Source organism: Neopsephotus bourkii, unplaced genomic scaffold (genome assembly GCF_033783945.1).
Source record: "Neopsephotus bourkii isolate Nb327-2 ecotype Australia unplaced genomic scaffold, CSIRO-AGI_Nbou_v1 NB_107, whole genome shotgun sequence".
Taxonomy (NCBI): Eukaryota; Metazoa; Chordata; class Aves; order Psittaciformes; family Psittacidae; genus Neopsephotus; species Neopsephotus bourkii.
This window is the reverse complement of record NW_026900624.1, coordinates 13,247,428-13,263,194: the sequence shown is the minus strand read 5'-3', so window position 1 is coordinate 13,263,194 and position 15,767 is coordinate 13,247,428. Positions and strand designations below refer to the sequence as shown.

The following is a 15,767-nucleotide window of genomic DNA, read 5'->3' as shown; positions in this document are numbered from 1 at the left end:
CAAGTGCTAGGGCACAGAGGCTGATGCTCCCTTGTGCTTGGCCAACAGGGCAGTCACTGGGACATGTTCTGAAGGAGGCAGGCTATTTGCCTCCTGAAGCATGCTCTTAAGCCCTCCTATAATGCATTCTCCACATACACATCACTGACACACACTAGAAAAGAATGTGACGCTTATACAGAAAAGAAGAAAGAAACTGGTTTTATTCTGGGGACACTGAAGTCTTGTTACAGCATCTAGCTGCATTCCCCCAACTGGTTTTGCCTGCACAAGGATGGATTTTAATGGGGTGGGGCACCAGATACAGACCAGGAGACCATCATGGAAGGTAAGAAACCATTTACGGTGAGTCAGAACATATGGCAAGTATAACTCAGGGATTTTCCAGGGACCAGTCCACCCTGCCAGGTGATCTCGTTTCCTAGAAAAGGCACTTCCGGGACCAGAGTTGGTACAGGAGAGATGGAGGCAGCAGGAGGAAGTACTGGGAGAAAGGGAAGGAGATACTTCCCAATTTAACCCATTAGGTGTAATGATGGGGTGGTGGTGAGAAAGGGCAGGTTATTTTCAGTGTATCAGAAGCAGCAGCAAAGGCCGCCTACAGACCTGTGCATCGACAAAGGCTGGCACAGAGCCCCAGCACCCATGGGAAGGGCTGCCAGGGTTGTGGCTGGCCGCAGTGGCAGGAAGGAGCAGCGTGGTGGGCATGGCCCACCTGGAGACTGGTGCAGGAGGCAAGGGAATGGGAAGGGGGAAGGCATACTGAGTGAACTCATTCTGTCCATTCCTTCTTGATGGACAGGTTCCACTCCCAGGTGAGATGGTCATGCTTGTCATCATCCGTGAAGAAGGACTTGTTGTGATAGGTGCCTCGAGCCAGCATACCCTTAGGAGCCTCCTCAGTAGGTGTCAGGAACTCATACTCCTCTGGCCGCGGCCCATAGCTGCCAACCATGAATGTGGCTTTGTCCACTAGGAGAAAATAATCCACAAGGTATGAGTCCCACGGGTGGAGAATGATTAAGGAGCATGGGCACAAATCACAGACAGAAAGGAGACAGTGGGGAAAGAAAGGGACAGTCCATGTCAGCAAGGGGAACAGAAACAGTGGGAAAAGTTAGTGAAGCATAAGGACAGCTAGAAAGATAAATGGATGAGCAGAAGGAGAAGCAATTCAGTACCCTCTCATATGTACGTTCTGCTGGAAGGGAGTGGGTACACCCAATGTATGGCTCAAGATCTCTCTTGATCCTCTGCTACTCTATTTTCTTGTGAGAAGACACCACTTGCATGTGCTGGTGCCTTAGAGGTGGTTGCATGCAGAAATGCACATGGGGGATGTGTGCATGCAAAACGGGGCTCTCTTGTGCATCACCCAGGCAGGGCAGCGCTGCACAAAGAGGAGTGCTTTTTGGGGCAAACACAGGACTCTGCACACAGCAGGAAGTTCCATAGAGCAGTTCTGAATTTTACCAAGTGCATTTGGAAGAGCTTTCAGGGGGTGACAAGCTCCACACAGGCTGAGCCACTCTAAAGGGGAGGAGGGGAGGTGAAGAGCTCTGTATAGAGAGGAAATCTGTGGCAAGCACTGTCTAACCAGTATCTCTGAAGACTGCTGCTGCAGATGGTGGTGTAGCACATAGATACCAGAGCTGGCTCATATTGAGTTTGCACAGGAACAGGAAGCAGTTGGCCTGGGTGATTCAGGGTGCAAACTAAGGCACTCTGCTGAGAAGCCTTGCCTCCTATATGGTGGCACAGGGTGGGCCTTGGGATGAGGGGAGGCCCTGTCCTCATCCAGAGATGCTGGCACACTTCTTTAAGCAGAGGGAACACAGAGGTAGAAGCACTGATGTGCAAGGCAAAGAGCTCTTACCCTTCACTCCTGTCCGGTAGGTGTGCTGCACGTATTTCAGTCCCGACACAATGTCCCTGTTTACCTGCAAGAAGTGACCAGAAAGAAGTGTCAGGGGAGGGGGGTTGATTTAATAGCTGCTGGTTTTCCCTCTCCTTGGAGACCTACCCATCTTGGCTTCCTACACCACTGCTCTCAAATGCTCAGCACAAGGCACATTGTGAGGACTTCTCCATAGGCACCTGGAGACCTGCAGCATCCTCTGTGCATTTCCTGCACTTCTCCATCCTTTCCCCTGACTTTGAAGCTGACTGAAGCACATCAGCCAGCTTCACAAGATGGGCTGATGAGGACAAAGAGAAGTGAAGAAGGGAATTCCTGGTTAACAATTTCCGTGTTGAAACCCAGACATGTATGACTAAGGTTATCCATGTAGCACAAATTGGAGGGCAAGGTTAACTGAGCACTCCCAGCTACTCTCTAAGCTCTGTGGAGAGCTGGCAAGTTTTTCCTCAAAAGACAAAGGGGCACGGTTTTCTTCATAGCTTTTCCTCAGACCTCCTATGGATAGCTTGAATGTATCCCTTGCTGTCCACCTCCGGCATACATCACCTCTTCACAGCACTACTCAATCTGGAAACAAGATGGGCAGATCCTTTTAAATCCCAGGAGATAATTCACATGGTGCCAGCTCTTACCAGCCTTAGGACTGAGGGAAGGAGTTAGAATAACTTGTCTGGCTCCAGGTATCTCCTGTCAACAGGCTTCAGATACAGATGGAAATATTTCACAGCACAAAGGAGAACTGGAGGTGTCTCTGGACACAAATTAATCTCTGAAAAAGCAAGCTTCAGAGAAGAAGGGAAATCTTTCCTACAGAATGAAAGACATTAACACTTTCCCTTGTCCATTTCAGGAGAGCTATCTTCCTTCCCTTTTTGCCTTCTCTGCCAAGCCCAGCTTTGTCTGCAGCAAACATTTGTTGGGGATGATCACTTCAGCACTGGATGCCATGCTGGAGTGTGGCCAAGTTTCATTTTCAGGTGGAAGCAGAAGAAATGTCTGACACACTGGTTAACAGGAGAGGGGAAGAAATGAGCCCATTTGGATATATCATGGCCCAGAAGAATTCAGGTATCTTCAGCCAAATGCTATGGTATTAAATCTTTTTTATGTATTCAGCCTTCCAGCTCCTAAAGGAGGACTACAAGAAATCTCGAGAGGGACTTCCTACAAGGACATATAGTGACAGCATGAGGGGAAATGGCTTTCATCTTAAAGAGGGTAAGTTTAGATAAGATATAAGGAAGAAATTCTTTACTGTAAGGGTGGTGAAGCCCTGACAGAGGTTGCCCAGAGAAGCTGTGGCTGCTCCATCCCTGGCAGTGTTCAAGGCCAGGCTGGACAGGACTTGAAGCAACCTGCTCTAGTGGAAGGTGTCCCTGCCCATGGCAGGGGGTTGGAACTGGATGAGCTTTAAGGTCCCTTCCAACCCCAACCATTCTATGATTCTATACATGATGCTCAGCAACGCCAGCTGAACCAGTACTTCACGGAAAGCAGTTTTCTCTTCCCTGTCCATTTCCACTTTATGTGAAGTAAAGGTTTTCTGGTGGCTAAAATGCGAAGCCAAACTCAGCCAAAACTACCCATCTGGCTTCCAAACCACCTGTTGTTCACCACTGTGAGTGGACAGAAAGCAACTTCTTCCAAGGGGCAACCAAGCACAAGGAATTCCCTGGAAATACCCAATCCCTTGTTGGGCAGAATGACACATGAAGCTATGGAAGCTTTACAAAGGCCCAACTTTTAGGCAGGCATGCTGCCTGGCTCTACTTATCTGGTAGGCTGCCACTGGCCAGATTCAGCAAGTGATGAGAAGCAACAGGAAGGAAAACAACTCACTCTAAAGTGGATCTTAACTCTATATTCCACTCCTTCCTTTAATACGAAGGTCTCTTTCTTGAGTGTTTCAAGATCACCTGTAAGGAGAGGATCAAGCCATTAGCTAGACATGTCACAGTGGGAAGACTACACGCAGGGAGGATGGTGATGGGATTGGTGTCAAAAGCAAGCATCCCTTCAAGCACAGCACACTTGCAAAATGAGTACACAGAGGTCTGTGTAAGCAATTGCCCTGTTGAGAGCACATACACAGAAATGCCTAGGTGTACATATGTTTTGACTCTATGAACGTGTACAAGGTAGCAATCTCTGGCACAGTCTTATGCAATGACAACTGAAGAATCATGAAAAGGAAAAGTTCTACCTGCAATAACTATGTACATATAATTCTGAGACATGACTATCAACAAGGACCATCTTGGACCTCAGCTGAGCATCAGAGCAGCATGTCCTATTTCCACCAAAAGGGAATCATACACTTATGGGCGACAAAGGCTCATTTGTTAAACAAATGTCAGTTGCGTAGAAACACTTGGGAAACAGGATTCTGGTGAACTAGAAAAAGAAACTGGAAAATCTGCATATGTTAATTTAATTCCAATCAATGAACAAGCTAGAAAATGGATTCTGAATGGAATGTTGAAATTTCTATTTAATGTTCACCTGAAACCCAGCATGAGCCTCTCAAACCCAGTCCCTCTAATCAGTGGGATATTGAGGTTACACCTGCCTTAGCTGTGCAGTTGAGGTCAGGGCTGTCTTTGGAAGTGAAACTCTAGATTATTCTATTCTATGTGCCTGTGTCCACATCTATGAAGATAATGCCTAAACAAACACAGGTCTGGGCACATATACACAAAGATGTTTATGCACAGACCCACTGCTGGGAATCTGCAGGAGCACGTACATGCTTGAATGTACATGCCCAGCCCTGGCTTGGGTGAGTGAGCACGTTTTACAGCTGCTGCCCAGCTTGTGAGACTGCCTGGACTCTGCAGGGTTCTGAGTGTTTTTTGGTTGAACAGGAAGCCTCTCTGCTCCTCTGGGCCCAACTTCCTCTCTCTGCAGAAAAGCCCATATAAGGTGAAGCCTGGTTCTCTCCCCATGTCTTCAGGAGCCGGAACTGCAGCATTGCTTGATTCTGAAGTTTCAAAACAGTCGGTTACCCAAATGCATGCACATCCCATGTGCTCATGAGGTCTCATTGAAAATAAGAAGAGAATGCAGGAAAAACTCAGATCAGTCGAGCCAGAGAAAAAGACCCTCAACAATTTTCTCTGTACATCTCCTTTTTCATATACATATACATCAAAATAAGAAACAAGGCTAAGATGCCCTTAGAGTTCCTCTAAAATCCACTGTAGCATCCCAAAGACAAGCTCCCTTTCAATGTGAAGCATGCTAGGGCCTTTGTTTGTTCCCCTTTGTGCGCAATGACAGTCTGTACCTACCTGTAAGGTCCATGGTGATTGGTCCTGGAGCAGAGTCACATACCAGGGTGAGGCGGGTGACCACCACATTGGGAGCTGTTGGGTCTGCAGGTAGGAAAGTCAGGGGGAAGCTGTTAGCTTGCAATATTAAAGGGGGGGGGGAGAGTGAACACTGTCTCTGAACACTGAAGAAACACAGAAACTCCACTTCACGCAACACCTAGTAACAACAGACTGTTAGTACAATAGGACCATGTATCTACCCCAGTCTGCCAACATGGATCCCTCCAGCCTCCATCCCAATACCCAGAGGAGGTCTTTCCACTCCAAGGCAATCCCCCCATAAGATCATTCTGAGCAGCAAGTCTCTCTTTCAGCATACACTGGTTCCCAGGGGATTTTAAGCCTTCAAGGGTCCTCCAAGGCCCACAGACCTCCCACCACAAGTCCCTTTCTGATGTCAGCACGTCCTAGTAACCTTACATCTAATGGTTAGAGCATTTTCCCTGTTTCTTTGACATGCATCTTTCCACCTGTCCATCCCCAGTCCTCCAACAGAAGCAGCTCATGTGCCTGGACAAACAAGCTCCCTCTTCCTTAAGGCTTTGCACCATCCCCACAGCACACTGTTGTGATGCATCTCCCCAGTCCCTTCCTATCAGAATGCCCCAGCCTACCTACTACCACAGGTCCATCTCCCAGCAGGGACTTCTTGTATTTAGCAAGGCTTTCATCATCCTTGTCCAACTCTTGCAGCTCCTGCAGTGTCTTCTGGGGAGGAGGTTTGTAGTTGAGTTTCCCATCCAGCTCATCATCATCATCCTCCACATGAGGTTCTTGGGTCTTCTCAGTCATGGTCACTGAGAAGAAGTGCGGGTAGTCAATAAGACTGGTCTGGAAGGTAATCCCCAGGGGCAATTGCTCTGGGCACAGCGCAGCTCGATCCCTGGATAGGCAGGCACACACCCAGCACAGAGCGGGATCGTTAAAGGCAAATGGCGCTGGTGATCAGCTGCAATCCCGGCACTGCCGAGCCAATATTCTGGCTCGAACACAATCCCCCTCTGCCCCCGCTCCTTTCCCTGCAGGCACCACGCGCACACGCAGACCTACAGACCTACACCATTCTTCCCTCCTGGGGAGGAGGTGCAGGAGCAGAGGCTGAAAGCAGAGTGATTTACAGCCACTCTGCAGCACAGTTGTGGCCGGCAGCCCTGCAATTACAAGCCACCATGCAAGGCTTCAGTGCTCGCCAGCTATATCACACAAAGAGCCACTGCCACGCACTGGGGGACAGAAAGACATGAATAAAGCCAAGGCCAGGGGTTTCATTTACCCTTTCACAGTAGGCTAAAAGCCACATTTCACAGAAAGCTCAAATACCTGGCAGCAGCTCCCTTATATTAGCAAGTAGCCCTCAAGGAAATGCACCCACTACAGTCATCTGCTGGCGTTCCCAGTGCTTGCTCCAGGAACAGCTCACTTCAGGCACCGATCTTATCTCCTTCCCGCTGCTGCATCCAGCCCAGCTTCAGAGCAGCCATGTGTATCTGTGCTGCATCAGCGGGGTTTCTCCGAAAAGAGAGGCAGGATGGCTGGAGCCCGCAGCCAGCACAGCCAGGACATGCACTGCTGAATGCAGGCATGCAGCAAAGCTGCTTGGGTGGCATCTCAAATGGGAGCCAGAGCAGGGAGAGATCAACTGATGAGCAGCCAGGGCATGGAATGGCGGAACAGGAGACAGGCAGAAGAGGTGAGCAGTGCTGTGCCAGGTCCCCCTTAGTCATCTGCCTGCCCTGCGGAGCCAGCTTGCACGGTTCCAGACACTTTCCCATTCTTCAGAGAAAGGAGGAAAACAGCAGTGCTCTGGTGCAGTGGCAGTTGTCACAAATGGCCAAGCCATTCCTCGCTGTTTGGCAGCAGAAGGATTTGGTCAAGCTACACAGTTCATTCAGTTCACTTCCACTTACCCTTGTATTAACCCCCTTTTTGAGACTGTCCCAACTAAAAATTCCCCTTTTGCCTGATTATTTGCAGTTTCCCCAGCAAGCCCTTTATCCTTCTCTGCAGCTGGCCTTAACATTCATCCCTGCTCCCATAAGTTAAACTGGGAGCTAGTGGGATAGTTCTCTCATTCATTAAACTAGAAAGGAAATGCAAAAAAAGCTATACACGCAACAGTTCAGGATGAATCAGCAAGTGGAATCAGGCAGCAATGAGTAATATGCAGACATCCCAGGGCAATTCCAGTGGGGAAAAAATAATGAAAAAAATCCCCCAAACCAAATCAAAACAAAAACCTCACAAAGCAGGGAGCGATATATTGATATGTTACAACAGGACAGAGAAGGACCAAGCACCAGAAGAGTAAGAAGAGTGGTGTCACAGTTGAGAAAGCTAATGGCCATCACAAGACTACTTTGCGATTTTGTGGTGAGTCAGGAATTAGTGCAGAGCAGGCAGCTGGGAAATAAAATGGGAATCTCAGCTCACATGAACAGGGAAGAAAACACATCCCAGCAGCTGAATAACTGTGGCTGAGTTCATGCCCAGCCTTAGAAGTGTGAAGGGCTTACACACCATAGGGAAGGCCCTTCAGCTTGTCCTCATGAGGAGGGAAACCAGAAGCTCCCTCAGGACAGCAACAACTGCTCATGCCCCATTGCTCTGCGGCTCCAGCATTAGTCACCTTACAAAGCCTCGCAGTCCTCTCAGTGCCATCCCACATGCAGCACAGGAAAGGCATGTAATGAGCTGCAGCAGCCACCACCAGGTCTTGCCTTTCACTTGGGCTCCAGCTGCAGTCCCAATAATTTTCTCTCTCCTTAGCTCTCTCATGACACCAGGCTGCATCTGCCACCATTACAACCATAGCACAGAACTGCCTGTCTGCCCCTGTCCTCCGGGAGGGGAGTGGGGGTGATTTAACACCAGAGAGAGCAATGGCCACTAAGAGAAAAAGCAGTCAGGGTTGCACTAGCTGGTTGCTCTCCATCCCTCAGATCTTCCCTTTGCACCACATAAGCCATATAGACATTCTCTGACAGCCCATGTGGGTGGCTCATTGAACAACCCCTGGCTTACACGCACCTTAGTATGGCTGTGGTGAGAGCCCATTCTGGCATTTCTCCCCGGGCTGTGAACCTGACCCTGCCTTCCTGCCAAATTCTCAGGCAGGAAGTGACCAAGAGGAAAGCTCACACCTCAGCTGCCCCTGCCCCTACTCGCTCCAGCTCTACAAGCTGAGACATGCTGCCGGGCTTTGGCACCAGCACTTCCCCAAAGTGAGTGTGGTACCCAGTTATCAGGGTCCCTGGGATCCTGTGCCACTGCCCAAGCCAAGGGCTGGGCTAAGATGGAGATCCCCCCTTCAGGCCACAAGCCACAGTACAAATGAGAAAATTAACCCTATAAATGCTCCATACAAACAGAAATCTGGACGATTTGTGCCTTGCACCACTACATTTTTCTTGCATTCCTGCAGCCCCAACCCACAGTCATGCATCACCTGTGCTTCTGAGGCCTGGCAGCACCCACAAAACAGTGGGGAGAGGGGCAAGGGTAGCGTTAGAGGTCCTTGCCAGAAGAGGAGATGGCTGCAGGACATGAAGGAGGAATCATACCCTGCTGAGTGGTGCGAGCATCTCATGGCTGGGCTCTGCCTGTGCAGGGAAGTGATTGCCCTCACACCTGCAGTAGGAGTTGGGTTGCAGCAGATGGTGGGCACCTCCGCAGCCCCCACATGCCTTCATGGGTGCAAAGAGCAGTGACACAGGGGCAGCGACACAGGGGCAGCGTTTTATTTGCCCTCCCTCTGTCCATCACTCCCCCAAACACCCTCTGATCGAGGGCTTATCTCCAGGAAGTGGGTTTAGCAGGGAGGAAGTAATTTTCCACAACAGGGGCAATGCACAGCGACCCCTCCAGCATCCCCCGCCATGACTCCCCATCCCACCCGGGGGGGGGGAGGGGGGAGAGAGCAGAAAGGGAGCTCGGGGGCCGCCGGGTACCATCCCACTGGGGTACACCCACCGACACCCCACGGGGGCCCTCACACCACCTCGAGGGCTGCCTCTCCTTCCCCTGTCCCTCCAGCCCACCACATCGTGGAGCCCAACTTCCCCCTCGGATGCAGTGGGTTTCTGCCCGTCTCCCCGGGCAAGGCTGGGCAACGAAGCCAGCCGCCGGGAACAAAGGCGCAAAGTTGCGGAGCGTCCGGGGACATGGAGCCGGGAGTGAACCCTCTCCTGTCCCCCTACCCGGCTTCTCCCCGGACTCTCTCCGCCGGGGTTCGTACTCACCGGCTCAGCGGCGCCTGCGACCGGGGTCCTCCACTCAGAGCTCAGCTTTGAGCTTTGGCAGTTGAAGCAGGAAGGAAGTTGGTGAAGAGAGGAGAAAAAAAAAAAAAAATAACGTTCACACGAATGGGGAAAAAAAAAAAAAAAAAAAAGGCAGCGGCCGCCAGAGCCCACTCGCGGAGGAAGCCCTGCACAGCCCCGCATGCTGCAGCGCTCAGCAGCGCTCGCTGGCCCCGCTTTGTCTGCGCGCCCGCTGCGTTCTTTTTGCGCAGAGTTGCGCAGGGCTTTGTTTACGGAGCTGAGCCCGGCTAGAGACGCGGGAATGTTCCCCGCGCCCGGATCCGTGTGCCTGGGAAAGGGGAGTCTTTGTTTTGTAGTCCTGGCTTTTATTTTGTTTACTTTCCTGGTGTAATTGCGGTCGATTTCAAAAGCTGGCCCTGATTTATACCGATTAAAATAAGCGGAGAATCACGTTGAGTGTATTCCTGCATAGGTGGAGGGATACGGAGGGGTGCAATTAGGTTCATTACTGATGAACCTCCTTTTTTCCTGGTTAACGTATGCTACCTGCTGCACTTAATCAGCTAATTGTTCCCAACTCCCAGCCATTTTCACACAAGCGGTTTCATAAAGCAGCTACCTCAGGAAGAAGAGGCTCTCCTTCCCCAGATTAGAAATTATCAGAAATTATCAGAAAGATTTTACACCACTTCCTTGAGAAATATCTTCAGCCAGAAAAATCCTTCACACGCACAATCCCCAATGCACAACAAATTAGATCATTGGTTTGCAAACAGCAAATCTGGATCTGCAGTGACTGATAGACTGCTCTTTATGCATTTCCAGAAGCAAAATAAGCAAAGCAAATCTATTAGCAGTGGGCTTAAATTCACTGCCCTGGAGCCACATGTCTATTAAAAAACATTTATCGTACGCAAATTTTTTAAGGCTGCAAACAACTGCAAAGGGCTCTCCTAAAGGGGCAGGAGATCTCGGAGGACAGGAACTGATATTCTCAGCCTACCATTGCTTTCATTTAGGGTATGGGTGGCACTTTGATTCTGACCTCATGCTTTTCAAGGGACCAAGAGAGCATATGTCTGTCTGGCAGTGAATTTCCATTTAGCAGGGGCTGTAGCCTCAGAAACATTTTAAGCTTCCATGAATTAGCTTCACCACCATGAGAAATTATTTTATTCTCTGCTGCTCTGTTTCACTCCTACGCTAACCCTGCCCATGGGCCAGCACAAGAGAGCTGATCTGAACACAGCACTGAGCTGAGTGTAAAATGTGCTTCACACAAATATGCAAACAAATGCATAAGTACATAATTTTAAACCCAGATAGGTTTCCTGGTCCTTGTTCAAGTGGCCCAATGTGGCTAAACCCTTGTGCCAAAACAAGGGAAGGGGCTGTATGGGATAGGGATGGGGAGAGGACAGAGCAAATTCTGCCAATGACAGTGCCACATTATGGTGGCTCAAAGCGTCCATGTGAATAGCCCTGGCCTGAGAAAGGTGTGAAAAGCTGGATGTGTAAACTATGGGGAGCTTTGAGGAAATGGTCTTGTTAAACAGCCTCTGTGTCTGGTACACCAGCTTCTTGTTTCCTGTGCCGTCTGTACTAACACTCTGATTTCAGTAGATTTCCCAGTTTGTACTGGGAAACCATAACACCCTTTAGGAGGGTGTGTGGGTTAAGGTTACGGTTCAGTCATGGCTTGGCTTGAAATTCGCTTGATTTTAGTGGCTGCATACAGAGAGAGCAAGGCAGTCATAACTCCAGCGCCATTACAATCATTTTTGCTGGGGGGTGGTTGAGTTTAGCTTTGTCTCTTTTTTTTTTTTTTTTTTTTTTTCCAGTTAGACTGGATATTAGGAACAATTTTTTCCCCACAAGGGTGGTCAGACATTGGAACAGGCTGCCCAGGGCAGTGGTGTAATCACTATCCCTGAAGTGTTCACAAACTGTGTAGATGAGGCCCTCAGTGACATGGTTTGGTGGTGGCCTTGGCAGTGCTGGGGGAACAGTTGGACTTGATGATCTCAAATGTCTTTTCCAACCTGGCTGATTCTATGATTCTATAAATGCCAGACTGCCTGTGCTTTTGTGTAGCTATTTGCATACTATTTCTAAATGTGTGTGAGCATACATCAAAACCAGTATACCCACAAATATGCATGAAGGTATAGGGATGTATAGCTATGTGTCACCATAGAGTACATACACTCAGCCTGTATTGACACGTCTGATGATCACACAGGAGAAACAGATTTTACCCCTAGATTAGAAATTAGCTGGTATGTAATCCTGGACAAATCATGTCATTGCTCTGTGCTTCATCTTCCTATTTGCAAGAGGGGTGAGAAGGAGCTGCATACGTTGGGTATGCACCATGTCAAGCAGATGAGAACTTAGAAGCCAGGCATCATCCTTTGGGTCAGCATATCCAACATCCTGCTGGGGAAACACGTCACTGATCTGCTGGAAGAAAGGCAAGTTTTGAACCATGTTGGAGAAGAATATTACTGAAAGCAAATCCCTACCACTGAGTATTTAATCTCTGACAAACTGATGCCATGCAATGAAGATCATCTCTTGGCCAACATTGTTCAACTCCAGCCAGTTCTTCTGTCTGTAGCAGAAGGAGGCAAGAACAACAGCTAGAATGTACCAACTTTATTATAAATGAAACTGTAATATTTCAAATGTGTTCTTAGTTGGAAAAGAAATATTTTCTACTTAAAATATTATGATTAGGACCTATTTACTTTGATCTAACTGATCACAGTTGGTTGTACAATTAATTGACCACATTAATACGTATCATCAACTGTAAGTATCTAAACTTCTTTCAAGTAAATAACCAAAAGCTTATGCAAAATTTTAAATACATATTCTTCAATTATGCAGCCTTTATTCTCAAGTCATACACTTTCTATAGCACTTTATTAGACCCAACAAATCATGAGCTTTCTTAAAAATTGTAAGATTTAAAAAAAAAATTAGGCATGTCATTTTTTATTATTTTTTTTTCTCTGTTTGTGTTTGGATTGCTCCCATAAGCTGTCCAGCGTTTCTGGGTTTTAATTTTTTAGACTGGTGGTACATTGTTGCTGCGTGCTGCTAAATGTAACCTCCATCTTCTGCAGAAAATGTGGTTGCATTTCAGGAAAGAAGCTATTTTATGGCCTTCAGGAGTGACTAATTCAGGAAATCCTCACCTGTTAGAATCCTTTACTTTCATCTACTCTTAGTTTCCAAAATTGTCTAATTTGAGCTGAAATTTCCCAAGCTGAAAGATCTGAGGGGAAAAATAAGAAGAGATTTCAGTCCAGGCAGGGAATTTGTTTTTGTAACTGTAAGAGGCCCAATAGTGTTATATTTTTTTTAGTACTGCTCTTGTAAAGTGGTTTGGAGCTCCCCGTTTGAATTTGCACTGAACTCAGTACACAGTGCTACTCACTTAGGTAACACTGCTGACTCCTGTCACTGCCCCTCAAGCTTTTTGCAGTCTCCAGGAAGACTAGTGGTACGCTGGGAAGAAAACATCATGATGCAGCAAATTCATGTCAACAGCTGCTGCAAGGTAAGCATCAGTTTCAGTCATAAGCATCTCCAGGTGGGTGTCCCCAGATGGTGTCCTTCACTACCTGCAGAGATCCTTTCTCCTCCAGAGATGGGAGGAGGTAATCCAGGCCTGAGGCAGTCACAAGGTGATGAGCATGGGGGAAGGTGACAGGTCAGATGCAAGGCTTTTCCCTGCCGTATGAGGGGGTATTCACTGCATCACCAAGTGTCACCCAACTCCTTGATAAACCCAGCACTGCCTCCTCCCCCTCCCACTTAAGCAGGATAAACAGGGGTTACACGCAATGAAGCATGAATTCATTCCACGCAAATCAGATGCAGGCACAAGGTGTCTCAGCATTTGTTTTTTAAAGGAAGCATCCTAATGTTGATCCTGCTGTGCCTAACACATGTTGTGCTTGTCTTCTGCCTACTCCGTGCTACTCTCCGCTCCTGTAGTGCTGCAAAGGAGTGTGCAGATGATAGGGTAAGAATGGAGGAAAGGAATGGGCACTAGACACAGTGCCAGACAAATTAGCCAATATTCAGCATGGAGAGCAAGGAGGAGGAATGTACTCTTCAGGGTGTAGCCACAGAGCCCCTAGTAAGGGTTTATTGGGTTTCCTACTGCCCAATCCCATGGCAATCCCTTCAAACCACCTGGCCACAGGACTTGAGGGCTCTCAGCAGGGCAAATAGCTGACTCCAGTCAACATGACTGTGTGCTCCATCTCTCCATCTCCTCCAGAAGGGATTTCCTGAAAGATGGAGAGAAGATTGGAGATTTAATGCTTGCCTAAGCAGCTTTCAGGCCAGTTAACATGCTTATCTCATAAACCTCATCTCCAGCCTGAAGGTGTGCAAAGACTTCACATGTTACGGCTAGATGACTCGATTCCTCTGGGGGAGCAAGGGAAACTGCAAGAAGAGGGAAAAAAAATGATTTGGCTGGGGATGAGAGAGTAGGGGTAAAACAGAGCCAGTTTCCTCCAGAGACTAGCCTGAGATTGATGATGGAAAGAGCATCCCAGTAAAGGAGAGGGAGAGCTAAGCTGGTAAAAGGGGGAGAGTGAGAGGACCTGGCTTGGTGAGGGGAGGAAGGTCCCTGCCACTGGGTAAGAGGGGTATCTGCCTCACCCCTGCACTCCAAAGCCTAGCACAGAAGAAATCAGCTTTTGGTCTCCACCCCTCAGTGGATATTTTGGTGGAAGCTGACATCTCCGGGTCCTGGAGAAGTCACCCACAGAAGCTGGATTTGAAAAAGGACTGGATTATTTTAGGACCTCTCAGAAAACAGGTGGTTATGTAAGGTCAAATCTCAGCAAGTGTAATCAAATCTTAGTTCTAAGCTGATCATCAGGCAGGGTGTTAGGAGGTATTTATTCAAACACTCCTCCTGGTGCTGTGACTTTCCTTCAAAACATCCAGAGCTGAAGTGGAGACTAAATTAGGAGGAGAGCTGTGCCACCCTCTCCTCCCCTATTGGCCTTAGAAAATCTCTCTTGCCAGCTGCACCCTGCCTTGCCTGTGCTAAACACTCCTCTCAACAGACACCTTGATTTTATATTGGAATTCATGACTCCCCGTCAGGCTGCATCCAGGCTCCTGCTAGCTCTTAGGTGCCTTACGTGCTTTGGTACTTTCACCTTAGCAATGCTCAGGGCATGCTGCTTGCAGCTACAAAAGCTCTCTCTGAAGCTATGAGGCAGTAATTACCAGTGTCTCTGTGGCAACAGTTTTCCTTTATTGCACTTGTGCTGTTCCCATATTATTGCTGTCACAGCCCTGCCTCTGCAAACCCCCACAGTGTTATTGTAGTGGATTCTAGTGGAAAGCACCAGTGTGAGAATTGCCTCTCCTCCCTCTGCTTCTTTATCTCTTGTTTTGTAGACTTTAGCATACAAAAGAGAAAACCAAATGTCACGTTCAACAAAGCAGCTAACAGCTATTTAAATTCTCAATAAATATTATCTGATAATACGTATTCACAGAAGCTCAACAAGTAATGAATGTGCAACATTTGCACACGATGAGCATTTTCTTCCCAGAGCTAATAGAATCACAACCAGGAGTAACCAACAGGGGGTTTAAATGTGCCCTGGTGAAAATACATGATACTAAAGAAAAGCACAGCAAGAAATCATCACCCTCACCATTTTCATTGTCATCACATGCTGCACTGGAGAGAGCTCGCAGAGGACAATGTTCCTATGGGACCCCATCATTGCCTTCCCCAGCTGGCCACTGGAGAAAGTTTCCCCTCTTTTTTCTCTCTCTCCTCTTTCTTTATTTTAATTTTTCTCTAGAAATAACTTTCACCACTACAGGCAAAGTATGCCATTAGCTATGAACACCACAAACGAATCTTTGTATATATGAAACTGTCAGAACATCCTCTGTGCCATGCATGCATGCCCAGCGTGCAATGATAGCTACTAAACAGTTCACTTCATCTATGATGTGTTTATGATGCTTGACTGGGCCCAAAAAGCAGGCTACAGTTCCAGATTCTTGGCATAGAAGTATCCTTATGGGCCTCCCAGTAAGAGACTCTAATTCACTTTATAGATGTATGTACCTTCTCTGGAAAGCAGGACTGTAGAGGGTCTAAATTAAAAGAAAGGTTGGGATCTGTCAGTGAAAGGCCATAAAAATTACACACATTAAAACACTAAACTCTACACATTAGCAAGATCTGAGGGGAGAGCA

At 47.9% G+C, this 15,767-nt stretch overlaps 1 protein-coding gene across 1 annotated transcript; it reads right to left on the bottom strand.

Annotated features, from left to right (window-relative positions):
• Positions 1-185: 185 nt before the first annotated feature.
• On the bottom strand, positions 186-6,071 carry ARHGDIB (Rho GDP dissociation inhibitor beta). The gene is made up of 5 exons (XM_061362153.1): positions 5,868-6,071; positions 5,212-5,295; positions 3,761-3,837; positions 1,877-1,940; positions 186-972 (listed from the first exon to the last, which is right to left on the bottom strand). Exons 1-5 carry the CDS (start codon positions 6,043-6,045, stop codon positions 773-775), a joined length of 603 nt encoding a protein of 200 aa, XP_061218137.1. The 5' UTR covers positions 6,046-6,071; the 3' UTR covers positions 186-772.
• Positions 6,072-15,767: the final 9,696 nt, after the last annotated feature.